Source organism: Pelobates fuscus, chromosome 7 (genome assembly GCF_036172605.1).
Source record: "Pelobates fuscus isolate aPelFus1 chromosome 7, aPelFus1.pri, whole genome shotgun sequence".
Classification (NCBI taxonomy): Eukaryota; Metazoa; Chordata; class Amphibia; order Anura; family Pelobatidae; genus Pelobates; species Pelobates fuscus.
In genome coordinates this window covers 184,548,632-184,575,744 of record NC_086323.1, presented here as the reverse complement: position 1 = coordinate 184,575,744, position 27,113 = coordinate 184,548,632, and the positions used below count along the sequence as shown (strand labels likewise).

The following is a 27,113-nucleotide window of genomic DNA, read 5'->3' as shown; positions in this document are numbered from 1 at the left end:
CTTGCCTTTGGATACTCTTTTGTCTGCAGCAACTTTAATCCTCTCTGAGAAACATCTCTCATCAAACCGGATTACCACCCCTACAAAGCTAAGTAGAACTCATCTGCCTAAACAGGAGTATTGTTATCCTGCATCTCTGCTTACCTTCTCTTGCTTCAACCTAACTAATTGTTCTGCTGCCATTTAACAATTCTACAGTGGAATCTCATCTCTGTTCAGACTAATAATTGCCTCAACCTAATCTTCTCTGCAAATCCTGCTGCTGCTTAATTTTCTGACAAGGAATTAAAGAGACAGCTCAACTTGAATTTTACTTTATTTCAATTATAACAATTTAATAAACAATTTCAGTTATCTACAGTTGTGATCCATATCGTCAATAAGTGACCATTACAGTGTGCTTCCCAAAGTGTGATCGGAGAGGTATCTGTTACGTCATTTTCCTTGAAGTAAAGGTCAAGGGCTTGTTTGATCTCAATTTCCACCGCGGGGTCTTGGAGCAAGGTTTCATTCAGGCGCCAGGTCCACTGTGCCGGTTTGAATAGCGGGGAGTCCAGCTCCACCGTAACCGGGCCGTGGTCCGACCATGTGGCGGGGCCGATCTCGGCCGACCTCAGTCGTGGCAATCCTTCCTGCTGAAGTAGGACGTAATCTATCCGCGCATAGCGGCAGTGGAGCGCGGAGTAGTGGGTGTAGTCTTTGACACCTGGATTGAGTGCTCTCCAACAGTCCACCAGTCCCAACTCACTCATTGATTTATGTATCGCACGAATGCTAGATAGCGGTAAGGAGCTATGTCCCGTCGACGTGTCCAGTTGAGGGTCCAGTGGGGTGTTAAGATCGCCCCCCACAATCAGCGTACCCTCCGAGAATTCGCTCAGTTTGCTCATGGTTCTGCGCATAAAACGTGCCTGATTCTTATTGGGCACGTATATAGAAGCCAGGGTATAGATTCTGTCTGCTATCGTGCCTTTTATGAAGAGAAACCTCCCCAGTTTGTCGGTTACTTTGTCCAGTTCCTGGAAGTCCAGGTCTGCTGCAAGGATAATGGCAACTCCTGCTTTACGGGCCGTGGGGTGGTTGTTGAAGATATTGTTGGGGTATTGCCGATTTCGAAGTTTAGGTGCAGATCCTTCGAGGAAGTGTGTTTCCTGGAGCATGGCTATGGAGGTCCGGTGTTTCCTCAGTTCCCGGAGTAGGTGAGTGCGGCGTTCAGGTACGTTAAGGCCTCGGCAATTGAGGGTCACCACACGAAGAGGAGCGCTGAGGTACGCTCGTGTTCTGTCGAGGTTTGGGCCAAGGCACGCGGAGGTTTCTGCCCTAGCTCCCATACCAGTCAACCAGAGTTCTCCGTACACTATCCAGCTGGTCCCTGATGGTCAGGCTGTCGTGTAGTTAATGGGGGTAGTAAGCTAAACGGCGCGTAGGTCCCGGCTATGCTGGGGATTCGTTCCGCGGGAAAGGTTGCTCTGAGTCAGTGTGCGCGTAGGGGTGTGGGGCGATGTACTTCGTCGGTGTCTAGTGAGGTCAGGGTGGGTAAGATAACGAGTATGGCGGGCCGCCTAGTGCGAAGAATGCGCCCCTAGAGCCAAGGAGGAGGCGACACAGGGACGCCAAAGTAAAAGTACAGAGTATAGAGAGTAGAAGGTGGGTATGTTAAAAAAAATGGGGAGTAGAGTAAGTCCCCAAGTAGAGGTGACCCCGAGATGTGGGGTAAGGGAGGTGTTCACCTCAGTCCTCCTCTGAGAAGGGGAGGGGGTAACCGTGCGACGAGAGGAGATGCCCTGGATCACCCAGGTACCAGACCAGAGGGTGAGTCAGCGGGGGACTCCTTCGTCTAGGACTATGCACGGCTCGTGGTGGGGTCAGTGGTCCTATCTCGGTCCGTAGTGGACCAGAAGTAAAAGTGTAGTATCTGTGTAATTCCAAATAACTCCTCTCCGCCGGCCACACAGCCTGGTGCCTTAATCTATACATGGAATGTTAAACATAGAAACATAAAAACATAAATACCCATATGTAGGGCAACAGAATAACCCAAGAAAGGAAAGGAGTCCCGTCCCCCCGCCTCCCCCAACCCGGGAGGAACCCTCACGGCAGCTAACTAAAAGAAAAACATTGGTTAGGCATTTGCAGTACATTCATCATACATATTTAGATGCAGGGGATAATGTGATCAGTACACTTGAATACCCATAGCCGTGGTGATAACACATAGGTCGGTATCAACATAATTCCCAGCTACGTCTCTCCAGGTTACTGGGGGGTGGCGTGAGCCTCTAAGGCATGGCTAGTGTACGTCCCTTTTATTCCCCGGCTATATTCTTCCATACAGCTATTTAGGGCATGCATTCCTGTCTACGTCAGTGGAAATGGTGGAGCGTGATCTGGAAACTATACATGAGACGTCGTACATGGTAATTTAGCTGCGTATAACTAGTGTAGCCATACAATCCAAGGAACCACGGTCAGAACCCAGCTAACCTGTTCTAGATGGGACCCAGTCCCCCGCCCCCCCCCACCCGGGGGTGGCTCCCACGGTAATTGAGCAAAGAAAACAATGGTTAAGCATTAAGTAACATATTCATTAAACATATATGCAGGAGGTAATGGGATGGTTGCAATATTGTACACATAGTCGTAACAATAACAGTCATACCAGCATCAATAAGTTTCTCAGCTAGCCCTTTCTAAGTTGCTGGGAGGCAGCATGTGTCCCTGAGGTATGGCTCGAGTGTGTCTTTTCTACGTCTCAACTTCAATAGTAGGCGATGTTTGTGGAGTGAAAAGTCCAGGGTTGCAGTTAGGATGAGCGTATGTGTCCCAAACAAAAAGATGGATTGTAGCGTGTGGGTGTTATTATACCCCAGGGTAAGTGATTTTTCCCCCATTAAACCAGTTCAAGTGTCTCGTTGCGTTGTAGTGGACAGGTGAACCCGCATGGTGTTGCCCGTGTCGAAGAGTGTGTGCCCCCCGTTATCCCCCCTCCCAAATTCTTTACTGACATTTAATGTTAGGTAAACGGATGTTCATGTCCCGGAGCACAAATATAAGAAGCAACCCAATTGGTACCTTTCCGTTGCCAGTTCGGACAAGTCCCCAGGTTCAGCAGTAGAATGGTGCAAGTGGTCCAAGGAGATGTCGTGAAGGTTAAGGAACGCGGAGGGTCCCCCAGCAGGAGTGAGAATCAGGGGGACATATCCAGGGGGTAGTGTGTGTGCCCCCTATTCCGGCGCCTCCGGGTTGTTGCGCCTGCGTTGTGCTGGGCCTTGTGGTGGTTCTCTGTCTCGCCTCCTATGCGCTCTGTGTTGTTGAGGCCTCCCTCCTAGCGGGCCCAGGACCCAGTCAGGAGTGGGGATATGCGGCAAGTTCATGTCCTCCAGGAATCTCGGGATCTCTTCGGGCCAGCGGATTGAGGCCCAGCCATTCCGGTGTCGGGCCAATAGGGCAAAGGGGTAGCCCCACTTGTATTGGATGTTGCGTTCCTGTAGGACTGCAGTGATGGGCTTCAGCGCTCGCCTGGCCTCTAGAGTGATGGGCGAGAGGTCATTAAAGAGGGAAACTTGCGCGCCCCTGTAGTCCCAGGCACGGCGGGCTCTGGCCGCCTGCATGATGGTATCTTTGTCTCGGAAGGAGCTGAGGCAGCATATAATGTCTCTTGGGGTGCCGTCCGCTAGCTTGGGACGTAGCGCTCTGTGTGCTCGTTCGTATCTGAATGTGAGCGGAGCGTTTTCTCCCAGGATCATATGAAAGAGGTCGTTAAGGGTAACTTCAGGGTTTTCCTCACCTTCAGGTTCAGGGACCCCGCGGACCCTAATGTTACATCTCCTCCCTCTATTGTCTAGGTCCTCCATTGTCCTCCTCATGTGCAGTAATAGCTCCCCTTGGCGTGCTAGGGCCATGTCAGTCGCCTGCAGTCTCGTGGCTTGTGTGTCTCGGGATTGCTCTAGGTTTTGTATTTGGCCTGCGTGTGCATTTACCTCCGCCCGGACACCTGCTATTTCAGCCCGTAATGCATCTTGGATGGACGTGGTGTGCACAAGGAGGTCGGCTTTCGTGACCATAGCAGCAGCCATAGATCTGATTTCCTCTCCGATCTGCTCCAGTGTGGTATTGCCTCGAGGTTCCCTGGAGGATGGCTCCGTCGGCGCCATCTTGGATCCGCTCGCCTCCTCGCACATGTCGGCCGAGTTTTGGAGAAATCCATCCATCGGGCCGTGAGTATGCCCGGATTGGGAGCCCCTCGGGGTCTGGGGGGTGTCGGTTCGTCGATGGCGTCCCATGTATGCTGATGGGGTCGGATTAAAGGCTGTGTTTTACGCCGGCGGGTCGGAGCTCACTCACTGTGCTGCCATCTCGTTCCGAGCTCAGGCCACGCCCCCCCACGAATGCCAAATTAATCATACAAGAATTTTCAGGGGATTCGGTATTAAAAGGGATTTAAAGTCTCTCATAAAAGGCACTAGGAGATTCATCAGTTTTTGTTAATACTTCAGCTGTTCTTGACATATTTCCCACCTGCTTTCATGCCTGTAATAATGGCTTGTTGGTAAGCTTTTAAATGAACCATATCAGCACCCTTTATATTCCAGTTAGGATCCGTATATGGGAAATGGGCAGTAGCCCCAGCTGCTGGATTTGCTTGGTTTTGGGTACAGGCAGTCTCCTCAAGATCCTTAATGGCCGCTTGGTTAATACGGGTCCTTTCCTCAGAATTAAATAGAGTTAATATTAACTGTTGACAATCAGCCCAAGTAGGGTTGTGGGTTTGTATGATTGATGTGACCAAATCAGTCATAGCTTGTGTTTTTTCTGTGTATGAGGGTGATGGGTTTTCCAATTATATAAGTCTGTTGTAGTAAAGGGAACGTAAACAAATATAGGGTCTCCCAATTGTAACTGGCCATTGCCATCAATGTGTGTTAGGCCAGGAGTAAGTACGGGAGGGTAACAGTCGTTATATGTGTTAAAATGGGACTGCAGACATTTATAGAGTGATGTGTTTTAACAGGTTCCGGTTGGGGAGTTGTCAGAAGGATAGAATTTTGGTCTGTAATTTTGTTAATGGAATATCTCGGGCAGGGCTGGGAAGAGCCTGTTCAGTAACTGAAAATGGCGCCAGTTCAGGATACAAAGAATTAGTGGAGGTAGGTACAGAAATAGGAGGTCTTAAAGCAAGTGAACTGGCATCTGAGATAGGTGTATGGGTAGGTGGGGACAATGGAGCAGGGGGAGTGAAAACACCAGCTGCACTGGATCTAGCTCGGGAGGAGAAGTAAGACGAGGTCAGAATCAGGAGGGGTATTCAAAATAGGTGGAGTTGAGGCCGTAGTGGACAGGCGAGTTCTAGCAACCATGAGGCGTCATTGTTCCTCGTGGCACAGCTTGATACATTTAGGCAGTTGTTCAACAATCTGTTTCCAACTATCTATATATGGAAACTGATCATAAAGTCCCAGCCTGTTAGTTATGGCTGTATAGATTTGCTGCACCAGATCTGGATCAAGACTGCCACGTGGAGGCCATTTGGCTACCAAAGCAGGCCCTTCTCTGTTACACAGAGTATTCAACCCTTTTGGGGACAGCGTTATACCGTAATCACAAACCGCAAATCCCTTAGAAAAGTTCTTTAACATTCAAGACAAATTATCAACAATCTTTGAATCATGATTTCAATGGAGAGTCTGATTCAAAGCAGTACAAATATACAAACACAGTTACAATTGACACACAAAGCTCCTTATCAATAACAACGTGGTGTTACCAGGCCAGGACACACACACACACAGGATCCTCACACGTTTCACAATATTAATGACATCTCACACATACAGAACAAAGTCAAAACCCATCAAAAGCTATACAATTATCTATACAGTTAATCAACCTCTAAACCACCTGATCGCCCAATATTACTACAAATAACTTACAGTAGTGATGGTGCGCAACAACAACAATCATATTTACTATGGACCTCTTATAAAGAGTGAAATTTCCCCTGTGTACATGAAATGAGGTGTATACAGAGTCGAAATATTATTACTAATTGAAACACAAACAGTGGTTGTGGTAAAACAAAGCACAATCTGTAGGTATACTTGCAAACATGGAAATCACTCTGACACCTATTAAGGAAACAAAAACAGAAAGAGAGCTGCTAGTGCAGCATATTAATTAACTTATAAATATATAAAATAAAGCAAACAGAGGTGCCCTTAAGGTATTACACTCACAAGATTGGAGTGGTAAAAGCACCACTCGTTGCTATAGCACTCAGGGAGGATCAACCCCTACAGTGCGTGGGATCAGTGGAAAAGAAGCTTGCAATCCGGATCTGAGGTAAGTGTACTTTATTAATAGCAATTTAAAAACAGCAAATCTTGTTGTGGAGGTAGTTAGTCCGCTCACCAGCCTCAGGAAACCGCAAAGAAAGTTCCATATACTCATGCAATGTAAAAAAATCCTCTGGCTGCCGTCCTGGTTGCTGTTGCCGACTATCTCCAATTCACTTCCTGGCTCCAGGTCTGGGAACCTCCACAACAAGTTTTGCTGTTTTTAAATTGCTATTAATAAAGTACACATCAAGGTTTAACTAAACAGTATTTTTGGAGACTATGTTCTAAACTGAACAGAGCTTATACTGGAATTCAGTTAATCAAATAGCTCCACACTTCGAGATCTAGTGAACTGAATTTTCAACAGAATTCAACTAGTCCAGAAACCAGAATCAGAACATACTTCAAGATCTAGCGAACAGAATTTACAACAGAATTTGTCTAGTCTACTCGCTTCATAATCCACGATCTTGTGAACAGAATTTACAACAGAGTTCAACTAGTCCAGAAACCGGAATCCGACTGAACATATATACACCGGAATTCAGCCAGACAAACAGACCCTATGCTAAACGAGCTAGCTACAGAGCGTTAAGCTTAAGGAGGTGATAGACCCCCCTCTTTGTTCCAATCGGGAAAGGTCAGATACCAGATACAGATTAACCCCTAATGGGTATACCTTCAGTTCCTGGACCTGGGATCGGAATTCATCGACGGAACACCCCAATACCCACTGCACAGAAGCCCATAGTCTCTTGGACGAAGAAGGCCCAATGGCGCCGAGACGAAAAGAAGTCCACGCAGTATCGGTCCAGGGGTGTTGACGTGGAGAGGTGGGTAAAATGTTTACAGTCTTGGCGGTCTCTGCGACCAATAAGCACCCAAAATGTCATAGGGAAACTCTGAAGAAGCCATGCACAGAGAATCCGGACACAGGTCAGTTCAGGAAGCAAAGGTCTTTATTCTCACTCACCGATCGGGTCTCAGCTGTTCAAAATGTCTGAGCCCTGAGCATGTGGAGTAGAGTTTTTTTTATAGACTATACATCCCCCATCTGTACACTTACACCAATCAGCAAACCATATTTACAGCATTAGCATTTAGGCAGTATGGCACTTGAGGAGAATGGAATGTGGTTTTTCAAATCCAGCACATGCTCGGTACATTGATGACAGTATCTTAGCTACATGTAACTAACTAACAGATACCTGGACTTGTATATGCTGCATGGTGATATTAGGCCTACTAAATTTTGGCCCCGGCTGAAATCCCATCACACCATCTCACTAACTGTCTGATGATGCCCATGAGAATTTAATGCTATGTCAGTGTCAAGTACTATTGGCTAATGACGGAACACTATGTTATGCTTATGTTAGTTCCAGCTAATATTAGTTTTTTTTTTTGTTTTTTTTTTAATTCTTTATTTTTGTTGAGGCATGTGATTATAGGGGTACAGAAAAAAGAGAGGGAGACTTTCAAGGGTTGTACAGGATAGGGTCGTCACAACATATTGTCTAAGTCTCCTGTGATTATCAACCTCATTTTATATATATATAGTAACATGCTATAGCCAAATACTGTTATCTCTCGCTTTAATACTGTAATCTCACGCTTTAATACTGTAATCTCACGCTTTAATACTGTAATCTCTCGCTTTAATACTGTAATCTCTCGCTTTAATACTGTAATCTCTCGCTTTAATACTGTTATCTCTCGGGGGCGGAGCCTAGCTTCCAGGCTGAGCAGACGTGCAGGACCCAAGCTCCTGACCAAAACTGCTGTTTTTTGGGGAAAAACCCCAGAAATCCGGCACGTTCACTTTCTGGAGGAGAATAAGCGAGGAGGGGATACCCGGGGGAACCCTTTGACACCAGAAGCATGCCTGACACTAGCCGGGAACCCTAAAAACCTGCTGAGGCCTACCAGGGATCGAAGCGTGGAGAGGCGGCCGCTCTCCTCGCTAGAGAACAGGCTCACAGACACCTCAAACCTCCTACCTCCTACCCCCCCCCCCCTTTGGACCGGTGGGGGATATCCCGGTCCCTACTGGGGTAGCAAGCCTGCTCCTGGGAGACAAGCAGAAGAATCTTGAAAGCCATGCAGCTCATCCAAGATGGCCGCCGCAACGACACCTCAGCACAACCAAACGAGCCTATCAGGCCAGAATTGGAGAGAAAGCTTCGATGCCAGATTTGAGGCAATATGCCAGGCCTTCTGGGATCGTCTCGCCAAGCGGCAACTCACAATATCCCCTCAAGTGCTGCAGACAGCCTGTGAAGCAGAATCGGATACCTGTGCCTCTTCTGGGCTGGGGACCCAATTGGAGTTCCCTCCACGCCGCAGTCCAAATGCCCATGGAGAAGAACGCAATCCAGGAGACCCGCGGGCCCACAACCCTCCCGTTCGGAACGGGTGGGTCCAGGGACTAAAGGCACTGGCTCCCCCTAAGGTCCGGGGCCGAAACCGCAGGGATCCGCTGCATTACGGGCTACTGACAACCCGCCTGACACACGCACAGCATCATCCGACAGGACCTATGCCGGGGAGAGGAAACAACATACCCAACATGGAGATGGACTCTCTGTCACAGCCTGCACAAGGGGAATTCGGGAAACCCCTGACGGGCATCGGCTGAATAGGACACTAAAGACTGAGCAACCCCTTCTGCTAGGGACACTTTGCAGAGGCCCATAGCATGGGGTGACGACTTCAGGAAGAAGTTTCATCAAACCTACCACAGATCTGTACTTATGTTCCATTTATGTTCTTATATCCTGGGGTATGATATTCCTGTTACTTGCATTTTTTGTCCCCTACCCTACAGTTAAGAATGGCATGCTACCGCTCATGGGCATAATTCCCTCAATCTTCTTGTTAGGTTTTCTCCCCTTGTTACTCATGCTCATGATATGCCCGGTTTAACTGCATACATCTTCTTAGCCTGTCACGAATAGAAAGCTCTTTCTGATGTAAGCTTATATCTGCACGGAAAATGCTAGCTCAGGTTGACCCATACAGCTTTATTCTTCACATAAATAGCACTTAACGCTCAATGATATTGCTGAGAAACGACCCTCTGATATACAATGTCTAACATAACGTTTTAACTAATTTACTCCTCTTCTGTTATCACCTATAATAGCACCTGAATAGTCAAAGTATTAGCGTGTTTTAATACCAAGTGTGGTCTAAGGCGCTAGACAGAATCTTTGTAGTAAGACATGTCTATTCAGTAATTCTTGATAAACCACCGGGTGGTACATTCAATCGTCTCTACGCTACCCAGTGCATGTACTAAAACTGGTTCCATCATTTTTTTTTACTTTCAATACCTCAATCAACATGCCTAGGAGTTTGTATAGCCTAGTCTCTCTTGTCTAAAAGTTAATCTAGACATGTTCAGCTTAGCCTGTAATTTATATTGTTTTAAAAAAAGAAAATGTGCAGTATACTCAAATGCCTTGTAACTCATATGCGTTATCCAATTAACTGTCTTGCCAGTGCTGTTAGGGCATTGAAAAAAATTGTCTGTTAAACTTGTGCACACAAAAAAAAATAAATAAAAAAAAAATAAAAATACTGTTATCTCTCGCTTCAACACAGCTATCTCTCGCTTCAATACAGTTATCTCTCGCTTCAGTACAGTTATCTCTCGCTTCAATACAGTTATCTCTCGCATCAATACAGTTATCTCTCGCTTCAATACAGTTATCTCTCGCTTCAATACAGTTATCTCTCGCATCAATACAGTTATCTCTCGCTTCAATACAGTTATCTCTCGCTTTAATACAGTTATCTCTCGCTTCAATACGATTATCTCTCGCTTTAGCACTGCTATCTCTCACTTTAATCTTGTTGCTTCGTTAAGCAGACTTAGATAAGTGTATGTGGAGTACGTATGAGAGGTTGGATTATAAAGAACTGCACATTTTTCTTGCTATTTTTTGTCGTTTGGTACAAGCAGTAAACATTTTTCATGTAATACCTGTAGTATAACCGTCTTGTTGCGCGTTTGGTTTAAGTAATCTTCTAGTGCTTCTCCTTAACTTCACAGCAGATTATTTCACTTTTAACAAATAGAGATCATGTTTGCTCTATGCTATGCTTTATAGCCACTATGCCTGCTAAGACTTAACTAAGTTACATGCTATATCATGCTAGTGTATATTTAGCAGGCTAAGGGCATCAAGTAAAAAAGTGACATCTAAAATATAATCCTGACAGATTAGGACAATGGGAGAAGCAGGCTAATTTAAAATAGATGAAACAAATAAACAAAAAACATGAGCATTACACTTTATACATCATAGAACGCTGTGCAAAGTCATGTGAGGGGTGCATATCAGGCGATACCCGATCCATGGTGTCTCTATGAGGGAGTCCCAGCGTGCGAGTGAGTGGGGTCTATAAGCTGATCTGCTGACCTGTCTGCTGCTCGCTGTGTGGGGTTGGTGCCTCGATGGTGTGGTCATTTCAGCCGATGCCCCGCTTGATCAGGGGTGTTGTAACTGGAGAGGGTGACTGACTGGGAGCCACTTTAGCCGTCAGCGTGTGCGGCAGGTCAGTCTCTTGGGTATGAGGTCTCAGGAGTGTTGGGAGGCTTCCCTGTGGGGACGCTGCTGTAGATCCTGGTGGCAGTCGCCGCCAGCGGCCTCGGTTATCCGGCATGTGCGGCTAGTGCTCCGGGAGGCTTTCCACTGTGGCCCTCGGCCCAGGTGGGCCCATTGCGGTATCGGTGTCATCCGATGTGCGCTCTAGGGGGGCCCGCTCTTTCTCGCTCCCCCTCCGCCTCCACACCCCCTTATCCTGCAGGCGTGATATGGGCAAAAGGCTTGTCGCGGGGGCTGCTGCAGGGCTCCGCCGTGAGATAGAGTCCATTCTTACTGGTGCGTTGCTTGGTGTCGGCGGAGTTTCCCGCTCAGGAGAGGTGGCTGTCGCCATCTTGGAGTACATCGCTCCAATCTCGATGTGTAGCAGGGCCTGGTTGAAGGCTCTGCGGCATGCTGCGGTGGCCACCTGTGGGGACCGGGATGACCCCCCCGGTCCAGAGGGGGGGGGGTGGCAGAGCGCCGGTCGGAGAACCAGGCGAGCGGCCGTCTCACCCAGGCTCAAGCTCACAGGCCTCAGGCCCTTGTCGGGTTACTGTGGCGCCGCTGGGGTTCTTGTTCGGTGTCCCCGAAATCACCGTCGCCTGAGTGGTGCTTTGGTCGCAATTCCAGGTCGGTGTTAGCTTTTGGTCCGCAGTTAGCACCGTTTTCCAAGTTCAGAAGCCGGAGCTCAGACAAAACGTGTCTGATCCGACCGGCGGTCAGGCCCCGCCCCTCCCAGCTAATATTAGTTTAACTCTGTTAGACGATCATCATCTGTTCTATCAGTTTACCTTGTGGGTTGTAAGCTTGTCATTGTCAAAAAAAAAAGTGCAGTTCACTCATGATTTTTTATTTTATATATATATTTTATATTTGTTTTTTCATTTGATTTCTAACATATACTGTCTTCTTATGAAAGAACATAAAATATAAACATAGTAATTCAATAATGTAAAAACAAATCCTCACACTTTCACATATTGTTACAGAATATTCATTGTATCAGTAACATTGAGGTATGGCCTAAATCCGTATCAGATTTTTTACTTTTAGTTGGGTACCGACGCCTCCTGTTCCTTTATTTCTTGTGTGTAGTTGCAACTATATCCGGGATCACACTGTGGGTATGTTCTGACTAAAATTGTGTCCTTAACCTGTTATGTGTATATTAATTAACTCTTGTGGGTGGATGGTTTGGCCCTGATTGAGTCCCAAATGTTGTCACTTATCGTTTCCCTCCATCTTCCCTCGTGCCTATGTGCCAGACAATGGTTACAACCCACAGATTCCCTCCCCTCTGCTTGGGAGATAATTGAGTTTCTTACTGTATCTACTCAATTATCTCCAAGCTAAAACTTATACTTTTTTATGCATTTTTATAACTTTATGATTTTTCGTCATACAGGAATGAAATTTATATTTTTATGAACAACGCAACTCTGGGACAAACATTTTCAAAATTCTTACAAATCTATTCAGTGGTTCCAGAAATATTGAAAAGTCTCTTTGGACCGACCGCACGCCTGTTCGCATGCCCAAAACAGTTCCACAGATTCAGGCTGTGCGGTCAGTATATTTCTAACAAAATCCCATCCGAAGGCGGCGTTCGAATAGTCGAACGCACTTCGACTTGTGACGAAGTAAAAACGGGGTTAAGTTTCAGCGGTGGTCGTTGGTTAAGTGGCAGTCTATTTTACACGAAAAAGATGACAAAGTCCCAGGGAGCTGAAGGTGTCGTCCTTCCTCCCCAGCGGCAGTGTGTATCTTTGGGAGAGGAGACAGTCGGTCTCTCTCCCCAGCAGCCAAGTGTGTTACAGGGAGTGAAGACAACCGGTCCCCTTCCCCAGCGGCAGTATGCTTTACAGGGAGTGGAGACAACTGGTCTCATTCCCCAGCGGCAGTGCGAATCCCAGGGAGCTGAAGGTGTTGTCCTTCCTCCCCAGCTGCAGTGTGTATCCTTGGGAGAGGAGGCAGTCCCAATCCTTGGGATAGAAATGAATAAGCAAGGGGATAAAGGAGAAAACTGGAAAGAATCATGATAGAAATTAACACATGATGAACATGGTATGGAAGAAAAATCTACAAGTTGAGCAATGGAGATATACATACCTAGCTCTGATGTTAAAAAAAAAATAAAAAAAAAATCTAAATTAAACAGACTTTGCAATAAAGGAAGTATAAACAGTATATCTCATGTTACAGGAAGTGTTTAGGAAGTATGTGCTTGTTACTTGCAGAGACATGTGACAAAGTAATTTAACACCTAAATAACAGAGAATTGAGCAGTGAGGCTGCAGAGGCATGATTTATACACCAAAACTGCTTCATTCAACCCTTGGCATAAAATGCTGTAACGACTTTCAGTCGCACAGCCCCCTGCTTACTTACCTTACCTGTACTCCACCCAGGCACTCCCCCTCCGGCAAATCATTCCCCTTACACGGGGCCATGTGATGTCTCACAGAGTGATCATATGGCCGATATAGCAGGCTTAGGCTCAGGCAGTCCCCCAAATGCTGCAAAAGTTAAAAAGATAATGATAATTATAATAAGGCACAATATATATTCAAAATATAGCTAGAATGAAATTAGCTATATTTTGAATCCAGCACTCTAGGATTCCAAAAGAAAGTTTCTTCTTTATTCAAGAAAACCTCCAATATCAATTTCGGTTCAAAACATGAACTTCCATCAGGACAACTACTAAAACATACTGGACATATCCCATTTGCCTAATTTTTCAAATGGTATGCTCTGATGGGGATATTTTGTATCTATTTTTTTTCCTGGGCTGCCATATGGTCTCAAATGCAACATAGGCTCAGCAAAACAATCTGGCAAATTTCAATGTGCATAAACTAAAAAGGGGAAAGCACCATAAAACCTGTGCATTGGGAGTGCTGTTATATTCATGAGACATCGCTGAACGCAATATTGCAGTAAAACCGTATAAAAAAAGAACCCAGTATTGGGACATTCACTATTAAAATGTGTTAATATTAAATTATGTTTCATATATAAATATTTGATGTTAAATAAAAGCCCTATTTTTCCTGAACCACATGATATACAGGGAGTGCAGAATTATTAGGCAAGTTGTATTTTTGAGGATTAATTTTATTATTGAACAACAACCATGTTCTCAATGAACCCAAAAAACTCATTAATATCAAAGCTGAATATTTTTGGAAGTAGTTTTTAGTTTGTTTTTAGTTATAGCTATTTTAGGGGGATATCTGTGTGTGCAGGTGACTATTACTGTGCATAATTATTAGGCAACTTAACAAAAAACAAATATATACCCATTTCAATTATTTATTTTTACCAGTGAAACCAATATAACATCTCAACATTCACAAATATACATTTCTGACATTCAAAAACATAACAAAAACAAATCAGTGACCAATATAGCCACCTTTCTTTGCAAGGACACTCAAAAGCCTGCTATCCATGGATTCTGTCAGTGTTTTGATCTGTTCACCATCAACATTGCGTGCAGCAGCAACCACAGCCTCCCAGACACTGTTCAGAGAGGTGTACTGTTTTCCCTCCTTGTAAATCTCACATTTGATGATGGACCACAGGTTCTCAATGGGGTTCAGATCAGGTGAACAAGGAGGCCATGTCATTAGATTTTCTTCTTTTATACCCTTTCTTGCCAGCCACGCTGTGGAGTACTTGGACGCGTGTGATGGAGCATTGTCCTGCATGAAAATCATGTTTTTCTTGAAGGATGCAGACTTCTTCCTGTACCACTGCTTGAAGAAGGTGTCTTCCAGAAACTGGGAGTTGAGCTTGACTCCATCCTAAACCCGAAAAGGCCCCACAAGCTCATCTTTGATGATACCAGCCCAAACCAGTACTCCACCTCCACCTTGCTGGCGTCTGAGTCCGACTGGAGCTCTCTGCCCTTACCAATCCATCCATCTGGCCCATCAAGACTCACTCTCATTTCATCAGTCCATAAAACCTTAGAAAAATCAGTCTTGAGATATTTCTTGGCCCAGTCTTGACGTTTCAGCTTGTGTGTCTTGTTCAGTGGTGGTCGTCTTTCAGCCTTTCTTACCTTGGCCATGTCTCTGAGTATTGCACACCTTGTGCTTTCGGGCACTCCAGTGATGTTGCAGCTCTGAAATATGGCCAAACTGGTGGCAAGTGGCATCTTGGCAGCTGCACGCTTGACTTTTCTCAGTTCATGGGCAGTTATTTTGCGTCTTGGTTTCTCCACACGCTTCTTGCGACCCTGTTGACTATTTTGAATGAAACGCTTGATTGTTCGATGATCACGCTTCAGAAGCTTTGCAATTTTAAGAGTGCTGCATCCCTCTGCAAGATATCTCACTATTTTTAACTTTTCTGAGCCTGTCAAGTCCTTCTTTTGACCCATTTTGCCAAAGGAAAGGAGGTTGCCTAATAATTATGCACACCTGATATAGGGTGTTGATGTCATTAGACCACACCCCTTCTCATTACAGAGATGCACATCACCTAATATGCTTAATTGGTAGTAGGCTTTCGAGCCTATACAGCTTGGAGTAAGACAACATGCATAAAGAGGATGATGTGGTCAAAATACTAATTTGCCTAATAATTCTGCACGCAGTGTATAATAAGTGTGGGTGCACTTAATGTGAAAGAGGTATAATTATGGTTAAACAGACATAGAGCTCAAATTCCAGGTTTTGTTTTGATTAGAAATTGTACAATCGGCTCTGTCCTTAAGGGGTTAAGCTAAGTTGTTTTGGTGCTTATAGTCTTCCTTTAACTATTTAAAAGGATTGACTATAAGCAGGCATACAGGGATATGAAATGTAACATCTTCTAAATGGCATAAAAAATAATAAACTTTAAAGGAAATGGAGGCAAGGCCTGCTCACCCATATCCAGGGCCGGTGCAAGGATTTTTGCCGCCCTAGGCAAAAGTAAAGTTTTGTGACATCGCAATGCCCCACCCATATGATCTGCCATGTTAACTAATGCCAGTGCTGCAGTGTCGCCGTGTTTACATTAAAAGGCCTGCAGGGACAGGCTATAGACACCAGAACCACTACATTAAGCTGCAATGGTTCTGGGGACTATAGTGTTTCTTTAATGTGAGGTAAATTAGAGATTAGTGCCACGAATAATATACTAGATTGCCTACTTACAACCAGATGAGGATGATGATGGGCTCTAGCTGCAGTCTGGCACCACTGGTCTGGTGTAGAACAGTGTAGCGGAGAGCCGATCTTTCACAGCTATTCTCCATTAGAGATCCCAGTGAGGCTCAGGAACAAGGTGATGATAAATCCACAGGCAAGGTTTCTAGCAGGTAAAATAATACAGCAGTATCCCAATCGCAATCCAAATAACTGGACGACACACAGTTTCAGGAGCAGAACTGACAAGCTTTATTCCACAGTGCCTTATAAAGCCCTCTCCCATGCAAGGGAGGAGGTTCTATCACTTAGTACATTGTCCAATCTGTGAACAGTAACCTCCCACACATCTCCTCCCCTCCTCTAGCATCATAATCTCCTTATCATGTACATGAATTTCCACAGTTTCTGGATGTACCCCTAAACATAGGGGTACCCCTTTAAGAATGGTATCCCCTGGTAGCCCTGATCTGGGTGAGCAACATACTCAAAAATCACCCAGATCGGACCAGGGGTTCGGGAGTTATGGCAAGGTGTAGTTTTGACCGACCGCTGGGACAAAGTGTCCGAAAACAGTTCCATGTATTTTGGCCCTGCGGTCGGTCACAAACAGGAGAATACAAACAGGTGAATTATTGCTGTTAAGTAGCCTGACGAGGATTCGGATGAATCCCCTAGTTCGTGGGGTTCTTTCTATCGAATGGCGGGCCGTTCGGTAGTTTCCCCACAAAGTATTGGAAGTCTGGAGGTCTCAGCGGTGTTTGCCTAGTCAAGTGTCCGATTTCGGTTCCAGACACTCGACGGCAAAACACCGCTGTTCGGCAGTTTAAGATGGCCGCCGCCACGTGTTCGTATCCCGAATGGCGGCCACCCAGAGAACAAAGACCACACTGTACGAATAGGTAATTACCCGTTTGCAACATTGTTGCAAACGGTAATTGAAGGCACACGTTACACAAGGTGGTCTGGTTGTTCGGTAGTTTCATTCCCTTGTTTTATTCGAATGTTTCTACCGAACAACCAGAGGAAAACAGTAGTTCACACACATCAAACTAGCAATATAAACGAATACAATTATTCCTATGCATGTTGTAGGACAGCCCAGTACCATTCCGCTACAAACAGGATCTCTGGAGGCTGTTTGTAACTGTGGTCACAAAAATCAATGTTCTGGGAGAACGGGAAGCAGCTCCCTTTTTGGGGGGCCCTTTACACTGCTCAGGGTCCACCTTCATGTTCCACCAATGAGTGTGTTCACAGGGGGTGGAGTGTGTAGGGGATGTCCTGATATGTGTGTAAGGAATGCATTGTGTGAATCTGTGTTTGTATGTGTAAGGGCTGCAAGGTGTGTTTCTGTGTATGTACGGGATGCAGTGTGTGCGTCTGAAGGGGTGCATTGAGTGTGTGTAAGGAAAGCATTGTGTGTTTCTGTGTGTGTAAGGGTTGCATGATTGTGTGTGTGTGATGGATGTCAATCTCTTTCTCCCCCTCCCTCCCTTGTCACTCTCTTCCCCCCCTTGTCACTCTCTTCCCCCCTCCCTCCCTTGTCACTCTCTTCCCCCCCTCCCCCCCTTGTCACTCTCTTCCCCCTCCCTCCCATGTCACTCTCTTTCCCCCCCTCCCTCCCTTGTCACTCTCTTCCCCCCTCCCTTGTCACTCTCTTCCCCCCCTTGTCACTCTCTTTCCCCCTCCCTCCCTTGTCACTCTCTTCCCCCCTCCCTCCCTTGTCACTCTCTTTCTCCCCCTCCCCACTCTCTTTCTCCCCCTCCCTCCCTCCCTCCCCACTCTCTTTCTCCCCCTCCCTCTCTCCCCACTCTCTTTCTCCCCCTCCCTCCCCACTTTCTTTCCCCCTCCCTCCCTTGTCACTCTCTTCCCCCCCTTCCTCCCTCCCCACTCTTTCTCCCCCCTCCCTCCCTCCCTCCCTCCTCCCCACTCTCTTTCTCCCCCCCTCCCTCCCTTGTCACTCACTTTCTCCCCCCTCCCTCCCCACTCTCTTTCCCCCCTCCCTCCCTTGTCACTCTCTTTCCCCCAACCTCCCTTGTCACTCTCTTTCTCCCCCTCCCTCCCCACTCTCTTTCCCCCTCCCTCCCTTGTCACTCTCTTTCCCCCTTCCTCCCTCCCCACTCTCTTTTTCCCCCCTCCCTCCCTCCTCCCCACTCTCTTTCTCCCCCCTCCCTCCCTTGTCACTCACTTTCTCCCCCCTCCCTCCCTTGTCACTCTCTTTCTCCCCCTCCCTCCCTTGTCACTCTCTTTCCCCCCTCCCTCCCTTGTCACTCTCTTTCCCCCAACCTCCCTTGTCACTCTCTTTTCCCCCTCCCTCCCTTGTCACTCTCTTCCCCCCTCCCTTGTCACTCTCTTTCCCCCCTCCCTCCCTTGTCACTCTCTTTCCCCCCTCCCTCCCTTGTCACTCTCTTTCTCCCCCTCCCCACTCTCTTTCTCCCCCCTCCCTCCCCACTCTCTTTCCCCCCTCCCTCCCTTGTCACTCTCTTCCCCCCCTTCCTCCCTCCCCACTCTCTTTCTCCCCCCTCCCTCCCTTGTCACTCACTTTCTCCCCCTCCCTCCCTTGTCACTCTCTTTCTCCCCCCTCCCTCCCTTGTCACTCACTTTCTCCCCCCTCCCTCCCCACTCTCTTTCTCCCCCCTCCCTCCCTTGTCACTCACTTTCTCCCCCCTCCCTCCCTTGTCACTCTCTTTCTCCTCCCCACTCTCTTTCTCCCCCCTCCCTCCTCCCCACTCTCTTTCTCCCCCCACCTCTATTGTAGCGTGGCCGAGCTCTGTATGGTCCGGCCGTGTACAGGGAGCTCAGTGTTCACTTCCTGTTAGTCCGGCCAGGTACAGGAGACAGATGCTCCCTGTACCCGCGGACCATACAGCGCTCGGCCACGCTACAGTGAGGGAGTGACAGGAGGGAGCGCTGAGCGCTTACCTCCTGCCAGCCCCTCTCCTCTGGCTGCGCCCTGGCGGTGCGCCCTCATGGACGCACCAGCCCGGGCAAAGCTGCAGCCGCCTGAGGCTCTCTACAGAGCGCTCGGGCGGCTGCAGCATGAGGGGGCCGGCGCTCCTGGCGGCGCCCCTTCCCAAGGGGCGCCCTAGGCGGCTGCCTAGTCCGCCTAACAGGTAGCGCCTGCCCTGCCCATATCAATAGAAGACATCAGACAAGGAGGCTCCAATCCTTAAGATCCACAGGGAAAACAATAATGGCATAAAGCAAGCGCTCACCATAAGATACAAAACTTATTTTACATAAACTTATTAAATGATTTCTTGACACATTAAAATAAAACAAGTCTCTTATTAACGCATATTTGTGACAACAGAAAATTTTGCACAGTTATTCATGCCTCAATCACTCGAATGTAAGGCATATCCAGAAAGATTCCATTACTATTTAAAATACATAGTATTACATACATCTACATGAAATCGAAATAATGTGTGTTTCTAATTAATAGACGTGATATAAATGTGTCCTATGTTGAGAAACACTACTAATGCTGAAACGTGTTTTATTTGTGTTCTTTAGACTTGGTTTTTGTGCCCACTTGCAGTTTGTACATTGTCAGACATTGTGTATATAAAGGTTGTCTTGTTTTCTAGCCAGAGGTACTGTATCTGTAATCCTGGAGTTGTGAGACAGTTTCGAAATCCAGACACCATCTTCATCCTGGCTTTTGCAATCATCCTTTTAAACACAGACATGTACAGTCCTAATGTCAAACCTGAACGCAAGATGAAATTAGAGGATTTTGTCAAAAATTTAAGAGGTAACCTTTATTTCATTCTTTAGACCTCTAGAGTGAGACTGTTTGTTTTTACCAGATCATTTAGTTTGTACAGTAGAATAGGAAAATGTATATGTTAAAAAAAAGAACCAATAGATATTATACTATTAACTATGTAATATATATATATATATATATTACATAGTTAATAGTATAATATCTATATATATATATATATATATATATATATATATATGTGTGTGTGTGTGTAAAAAACAGATAAAATTTGTATCTTGTAATACCTTTTTTATTGGACTAACAGAATTTTTTTAATCACAAGCTTTCGGGATAACCTCCCTTTCTCAAGTCTGAAGCATTTCTGAGCAAGACGACACATAGAATTCAAAGTTGAGTTGTGATACAGGGGTTAAAGCGACATGAGTGTAGATAAGACACAGGTTTGTTAGAAAATAGACACCATCTTTGCAGAGGGTCATAAATATCTTTCTGAAGAGCAGAGTGAGGGGGGAGAGAGGGAAAAGAAAAACAAACAAGCAGACAGTGCAGAGGATGGTACACTTTATACATGCACACACATAAATATGTATATGTGAACGCATAAAAATGTACATATACATAAACACATATACATACATGCACATGAACTCATATACACAAATATGAATGCACAGTTTTATATATATATAAGCATACATGCATATGAGTATGGGAAAGCATAGGTTAACACATAGTACTTGGTATATAGATAGAATAAACATATAGGAATGCATTTTAAAGTGTTGGTACAAATGACAGAATAGTAAGATAATGCTGGGAGAGTGTTCATGTAAAGTGTTGGTAGTGGGACAGGAATCTCAAATCAATATTTAGTCCTCTATTCTTGCTGTTAAACCATTTAATCATTCTGGCTTCAAAGGCTTTTCTTTCCTGGGTATTTTAAAAAAAAACCTTTTAGTACTTTGATTTTTAGGTACTTCAGTGAGTGGCCAGGCTGGGTAAAGTGGTGTCCCACAGGAGTGCAGTAGGATTCTTCTTTGTGGTGTTTAATGGAGTGTCTGTGCATATTCATTCTCCCATTTAATGGCTGGGTGGTTTCCCCAATGTAGCATCCTAGATGGCATTTGGTGCATTAAATCATGTATACCACATTGCTGGATGTGCAGGACTATGAACCTTTAGTGCTGTAGGTTTTATTGTTGTGTGTGGCTGTGTTGTCTGTGCATATGTGCTGACACAGTTTGCAGCAGGGTTTATTTGCATTGACTGGTCCCATTTTCCTCATTCTTACCATCAGTGGGCAGCTTCCTGTTGAATAATTTTTGTTGGAGGTTTGGTGGTTGTCTGAAGGCCAAAATGGGTGTTTCAGGGAAAATGTTCTTCTGTTAATATTGGTTGTAGGTCTTTGATGATTTTCCGTATTTCCTCAAGAGCTGGGTTGTAGGTGACCACAAGTGGCACTCGTGTGGATATTTTTTTCTCTCTGTACTGTAGCAGGCGCATGCGTGGCGTTTTTACAGCAGAGTTGATTTGTTTGGTAATAGTCTTCGGTTTGTAGCCTTTCTGTCTCATAGATTGGGAGAGTACATTTAGATGGGAATTATGGTCATTAGGATCAGAGCATATGCCATGGTACCTAGTGGCTTGGCTGTAGATGATGCCCTGTTTAGTATGGGAAGGGTGGAAGCTGGAGCTGTGTAGGTAACTGCACCTGTCTGTGGGTTTTCTGTAAACCGAGGTGTGGATTGTGCCATTGTTACATGTCACAGTAGTGTCCAGAAAATTCACAGATCTAGTGGAATATTCCATTTTTAGTTTGATTGATGGATGGAATGTGTTGAAAGAGTCATAGAACTGTATCAGTTTTTCTTCGCTTTTAGTCCAAATTATGAAGATATCATCGATATAGCGATAATATTTGTATGGTTTGGTGTGTTGAATTTCTAGGAATCTCTGTTCAAGATCTGCCATAAACAGATTAGCAAATTGGGGTGCCATGTTAGTGCCCATTGCACTGCCCATGGTTTGTAGGTAAACCTCATTGTTAAAACTGAAGTAGTTATGTGTGAGGATAAATAGTGCCAGTTCTGTGATAATTTGGGGGCTGTATTTTTGGTTGTTGACATGAGAGAGAAAATGTAAGCAAGCATTGATGCCATCTGTATGTGGAATGTTGCTGTATAGAGATTCCACATCCATGGTTACAAGAGTGGTGTTAGCAGGGAGATTGGTGATTTGGCTAAGTTTGTTGAGGAAGTCGGTTGTGTCTTTTATGAAGCTGTTGGTGTTGGTGACTAGAGGCTTTAGGGTATTTTCTACCAGTCCTGAGATCTGTTCTGTGAGAGTTCCCATTCCTGTAATTATGGGTCTTCCAGGATTACCTGCTTTGTGAATTTTGGGAAGCATATAGAAAGTGCCCATGCACCGACTAGTTGGTATGAGTGATTGAAGTTCTAGGTGTAAGTTCTCAGGGAAGGATTTAATGAGCTCCCTACGTTGTGATGTATATTTCTTGTTGGGGTCTTCATTTAGTTTTCTATAGTATTTGTCATCTGACCAGGGCCGTCTTTAATATTGATTGGACCCTGGGCAAACCATTTGCTTGGGCCCCCTGGACCCTGTACACCCTCCCCAGGTGTGCAATCACGTTATCACCCTTAATACAGTGGCAACCTAAAGTAGAGAGGTGCAAGAATATTTTTTTGGGCCTCCCTATTCCAAGGATGTTTAAAAGGTAGATCCCCATCTGTCGTACAACTCCAGCAATGCCTTGACAGCTGGGGCTCTACTGTTTACCCATGTTTGCAGGTTTGTATTTAACACTAAGCAGTTTTTGTATGTTTCAATGTAAACAGGTTTTTGTATGGAATATGTTTGTATATGGTGTTGGCGTTTGAATGTAAGCATGTATTTATGTCTAGTGTTGGTTTTTGAATGCAGGGGTGTGTATACATATAATTTTGGTGTTTAACACAGACGTGTATTTGTATGTAGTGCTGAAGCAGGGGTGTATTTGTGTGTAGTGTTAGCGTGTGAATGTTGAGATGTATGCACATATACACACACAAACACACAAGTAGATATAGACACACTGACACATAGATACACAACCTGACACAAATTCAGATACACAGACACACATACTAATAACATAACATACAGATACAGCGAAACACACAAAGACAACATACAGATACACCGATACACATCCTGACATACACAAAGATTCAAACACTGACACACATGCAGTTACAGACACACATATACACACCTGACACACTGGCAGATACACAGATACACACACAGACTTCATACAGATACACACACACAGATATACAGACACATAGAGACAGACATACTTACACAGACACATAAACTGACAGACATACTGACACATACACTGACAGGCATACTGACCCACATACTGACACACACACTGACAGACATACTGACACACGTACTGACAGGCATACTGACACACGTACTGACACATACACTGACAGGCATACTAACAGACATACTGACACGCACACTGACAGGCATACTGACACACACACTGACAGGCATACTGACACACATACTGACACACATACTGACACATACACTGACAGACATACTGACAGACATACTGACAGACATACTGACAGACATACTGACAGACATACTGACAGACATACTGACAGACATACTGACAGACACTCTGACAGGCATACTGACACACACACTGACAGACACACTGACACACACACTGACAGACACACTGACACACACACACTGAGAGGCATACTGACACATACACTGACAGACATACTGACACACAAACTGACAGGCATACTGACACATACACTGACAGACATACTGACAGACACACTGACAGACACACTGACAGACACACTGACAGACACACTGACAGACACACTGACAGACACACTGACAGACACACTGACAGACATACTGACAGACACACTGACAGACACACTGACAGACACACTGACAGACACACTGACAGACACACTGACAGACACACTGACACATGCACTGACAGACACACTGACAGACACACTGACAGACACACTGACAGACACACTGACACACACTGGCAGACATAATGACACACACACACACACACAAAATTTACACTATAAAACCCCAGTTTTCTACCTTAGAGGGTGGCTGAAGCTGCTGGGAGTTGGGGTCTGACCCCCTCTGCTCTGCCTCTTCCTCCTCCCGCGCGGCTCCTCTCTTTATGGGAGGAAGTGACGCGCAGACGTCACTTCCTCCCAGCCGGCTGCCGAAAAGCAAGAGGGCCCGGTCGCGCTCTTAAAGCGCCAGAGCGCAAGACCGGGCCCCTGCTGACAGAAGCCCACCGGGTGGCCCTTAGTGCATGGGCCACCCGGTGGGCCTCCTTAGTGTGTGGCTGCACTGGCGGGTGGGAGAAATGCTTGAGGCAAGCGGGGCCCACGGTGCAGCTGCTTCGGGCCCCCAGGAGTAACTGGGCCCGGGGCAGCTGCCCCGTTTGCCCCGCGGTAAAGACGGCCCTGCATCTGACAATTGCCTGTCACCCTCTTTTATGTAGTCCTGAGTGTTCATTATCACTACTGCTCCTCCCTTGTCTGCTGGTTTGATGGTGATAGCATGATTATTTTTCAGGTCATTTATAGCCATTTGTTCCTGTACTGAGAGATTATGAAACATTTTCTTTTGGTTTTGCTTGGTTGTCAAGGATACTGTTCTTAGACGGAAACTTTCAATGTGACTGTCCAGTTTGGCATTTCATAATATATATATTAAAGGGACCCTATAGTCACCTAGACCACTTCAGCTCAATGACGTGGTCTGGGTGCCAGGTCCCTCAGGCTTTAACCCTTCAGATGCAAACACGGCAGTTTCATAGCATTTGGGGTTAATCCAGCTTCTAGTGGCTGTATTCCGGACAGCCACTAGAGGCACATCTGCGACGCTGGAGACGAATGTCCATCGCACAGAGAAATGCTTTCCTATGGACACTTTGAATGCGCGCGGCACTTGCCACGCATGCGCATTTGGCTCCAGTGACGTCGGACGGGGACGAGAGGGAGCCCAGCGCTGGATAAAGGTAAGTGGCTGAAGGGGTTGTAACCCCTTCAGCGCCACGCGGGAGGGGGCACCCTCAGGGCACTATAGTGTTAGGAAAACCGCTTTGTTTTCCTGACACTATAATGATCCTTTAATATTATAAAAATATAGATAGTATCTTTAGTAGTATGCACAATTGAATGTTTTTTGTTTTTTTTTCATTAAAGAGGAACTTCTCTGTGCTGCTCACTATAAAGCCCATTGTGCCTCTGGAAAATACCCTGGCATTTTATCAGAATCTCTTTCACTAGCTTAGACACATCTGTGGGCCACACTACAGAACTCACATCTAACAAAAGCCTTATTTTAATATTGTTGTATAAGCTTCTCACGCTTTCAAAATTATTTAATACTTTTGGATAAACTTTTAAAATGATTTATTAAATATAAAAAAATATAAAATAATTTGGAAAGCTTATCCAACAATATTAACTCAAGGTCACATTTAACAGTTTTCAACAATAATTTACAAAATCCAGTGATCAATGTCATTCCATCTATTTAAACCCCAAAAGTCTGCAATACCAAGTTGGGAACTTTCTAAGCACTTTTAATTTACCAACCCAGAACATTGGTGGTTTCCCCTAAAGTGAACCTGTAATGGAAAAAAATACTTATTTTAAATATCCCCCATGTATCTTGAATAAACAATTTATCACAAATATACATGATGTATTTAATGTCAATTTTTAGAAATATTCAACCTTTGTTCCAGTGTCAACATTTTTAAAACGTTGTGGGTGTTAGTCATTTTGCGGCTCTTCCTATGTTCTTGTTTCATTTGCCTTGCTTGGGTGCACCTCCCTAAGCAGGACAAACCTCAGTGATACCAACTTTGTTGCCCGCATATGAGCGGAGTGATGTCAGTCAATCTGTTCATATACTCCCTACCCAGCGCTAGCAATGCCAGCTAGGAAGTTTCCATAGCAACTGCATCACACATGCTCTTTTTGCTATACTTGGGAGAGCAGAATGACCGTCTGTGGGTGATCGTTTCTGCTTTCCCTCGTCAGTTAAATCATGTGCATATAGTCTATGCTGAGGATTTGACTGAGAATTGGTCAAATTCCCAGTTTTAAATATATTTTTTGCCCCAAGCTATACATTTGCTAGCAAGATTGCTAGTACAATGTACAGATGAAATATCATGCTCTTTCCAAAGAGGTTTGGGGAATGGTAGGTCCCCATTAATGCAGATATCACTATTAAAGCAGTAACAACATTTATCAAATGCTAAAATTCATCACAAGCTCATGGCCTGAATGGCCTTTTCAACAGACTGAAGTTTCAGCGAATAGATCATGTGCATTACAATTCAACACCAAGATTACAAAATACTAATTTATGTAGACGGTGTTTTACTATTACCAATTCCACTAGATCTCTCCCTTTCATCCTGACTATGTTAGATGCACACTGTGCCTTATCAGGTTTAAAATTAAATCTAGATCAAACATAAGCATTGTTAATGATTCTTCCATTCTCCAAAACGTTCCACTTCTGATTCTCCTTTCTTTAATTAAATATGAACTTTTCCACTCGTGAATGTCTTTATTTTATATTTTTGATAAGCTTTCCAAATTATCACAATCTGTTGAATTTACTTTGCAAAGATCCCTACAGCGTTTTTAGATTGATATAACACTCTAAACTTAGATACAAGTTCATGTTTGCAAGTCTCATTAGTTAAACTTGTGTACATATGTGTGCTTTTCCACAGGTGTAGATGACGGCGAAGACATTCCACGAGAAATGCTGATAGGGATTTACGAGCGAATTCGCAAACGTGAGCTCAAAACCAATGAAGATCATGTATCCCAAGTACAAAAGGTTGAGAAACTTATTGTTGGAAAAAAGCCGGTAAGATCTGGTTGAATTGTATATTATTAAATCATGGTACTAAGATTTTGAATTGTACATTGTTACCATAATTGTCAAAATTGTTTTATTGGATGAACAAATATAGAGTGTTTGGCAAACTGTAGTAGATTGTGTAAGCCAATGAATCCTACTCAGGAGCCAAAGTTTTTTTTTTTTTGGAATGGGGAATGGTACAACTATAAAACAGCATATAAAATATTTCAATAAATAAGCGCCATCTTTACGATTGCCATTATTTACATACCCAATCTTGCATCACAATTAACATTAATATGCCTTTCAGGTTCACAATGAATTTAAAGTGGCACTG

At 45.0% G+C, this 27,113-nt stretch overlaps 1 protein-coding gene across 6 annotated transcripts in view; it reads left to right on the top strand.

Annotated features, from left to right (window-relative positions):
• Positions 1-27,113, top strand: part of IQSEC1 (IQ motif and Sec7 domain ArfGEF 1) — a 421,691-nt gene that overhangs the window by 255,058 nt on the left and 139,520 nt on the right. For all 6 annotated transcript variants that reach the window (XM_063426958.1, XM_063426960.1, XM_063426956.1 and 3 more), the window contains 2 exons: positions 19,665-19,831; positions 26,643-26,782. In XM_063426958.1, the coding sequence (XP_063283028.1) occupies positions 19,665-19,831; positions 26,643-26,782 (307 nt within the window). The remainder of the gene's footprint in view (positions 1-19,664; positions 19,832-26,642; positions 26,783-27,113) is intronic.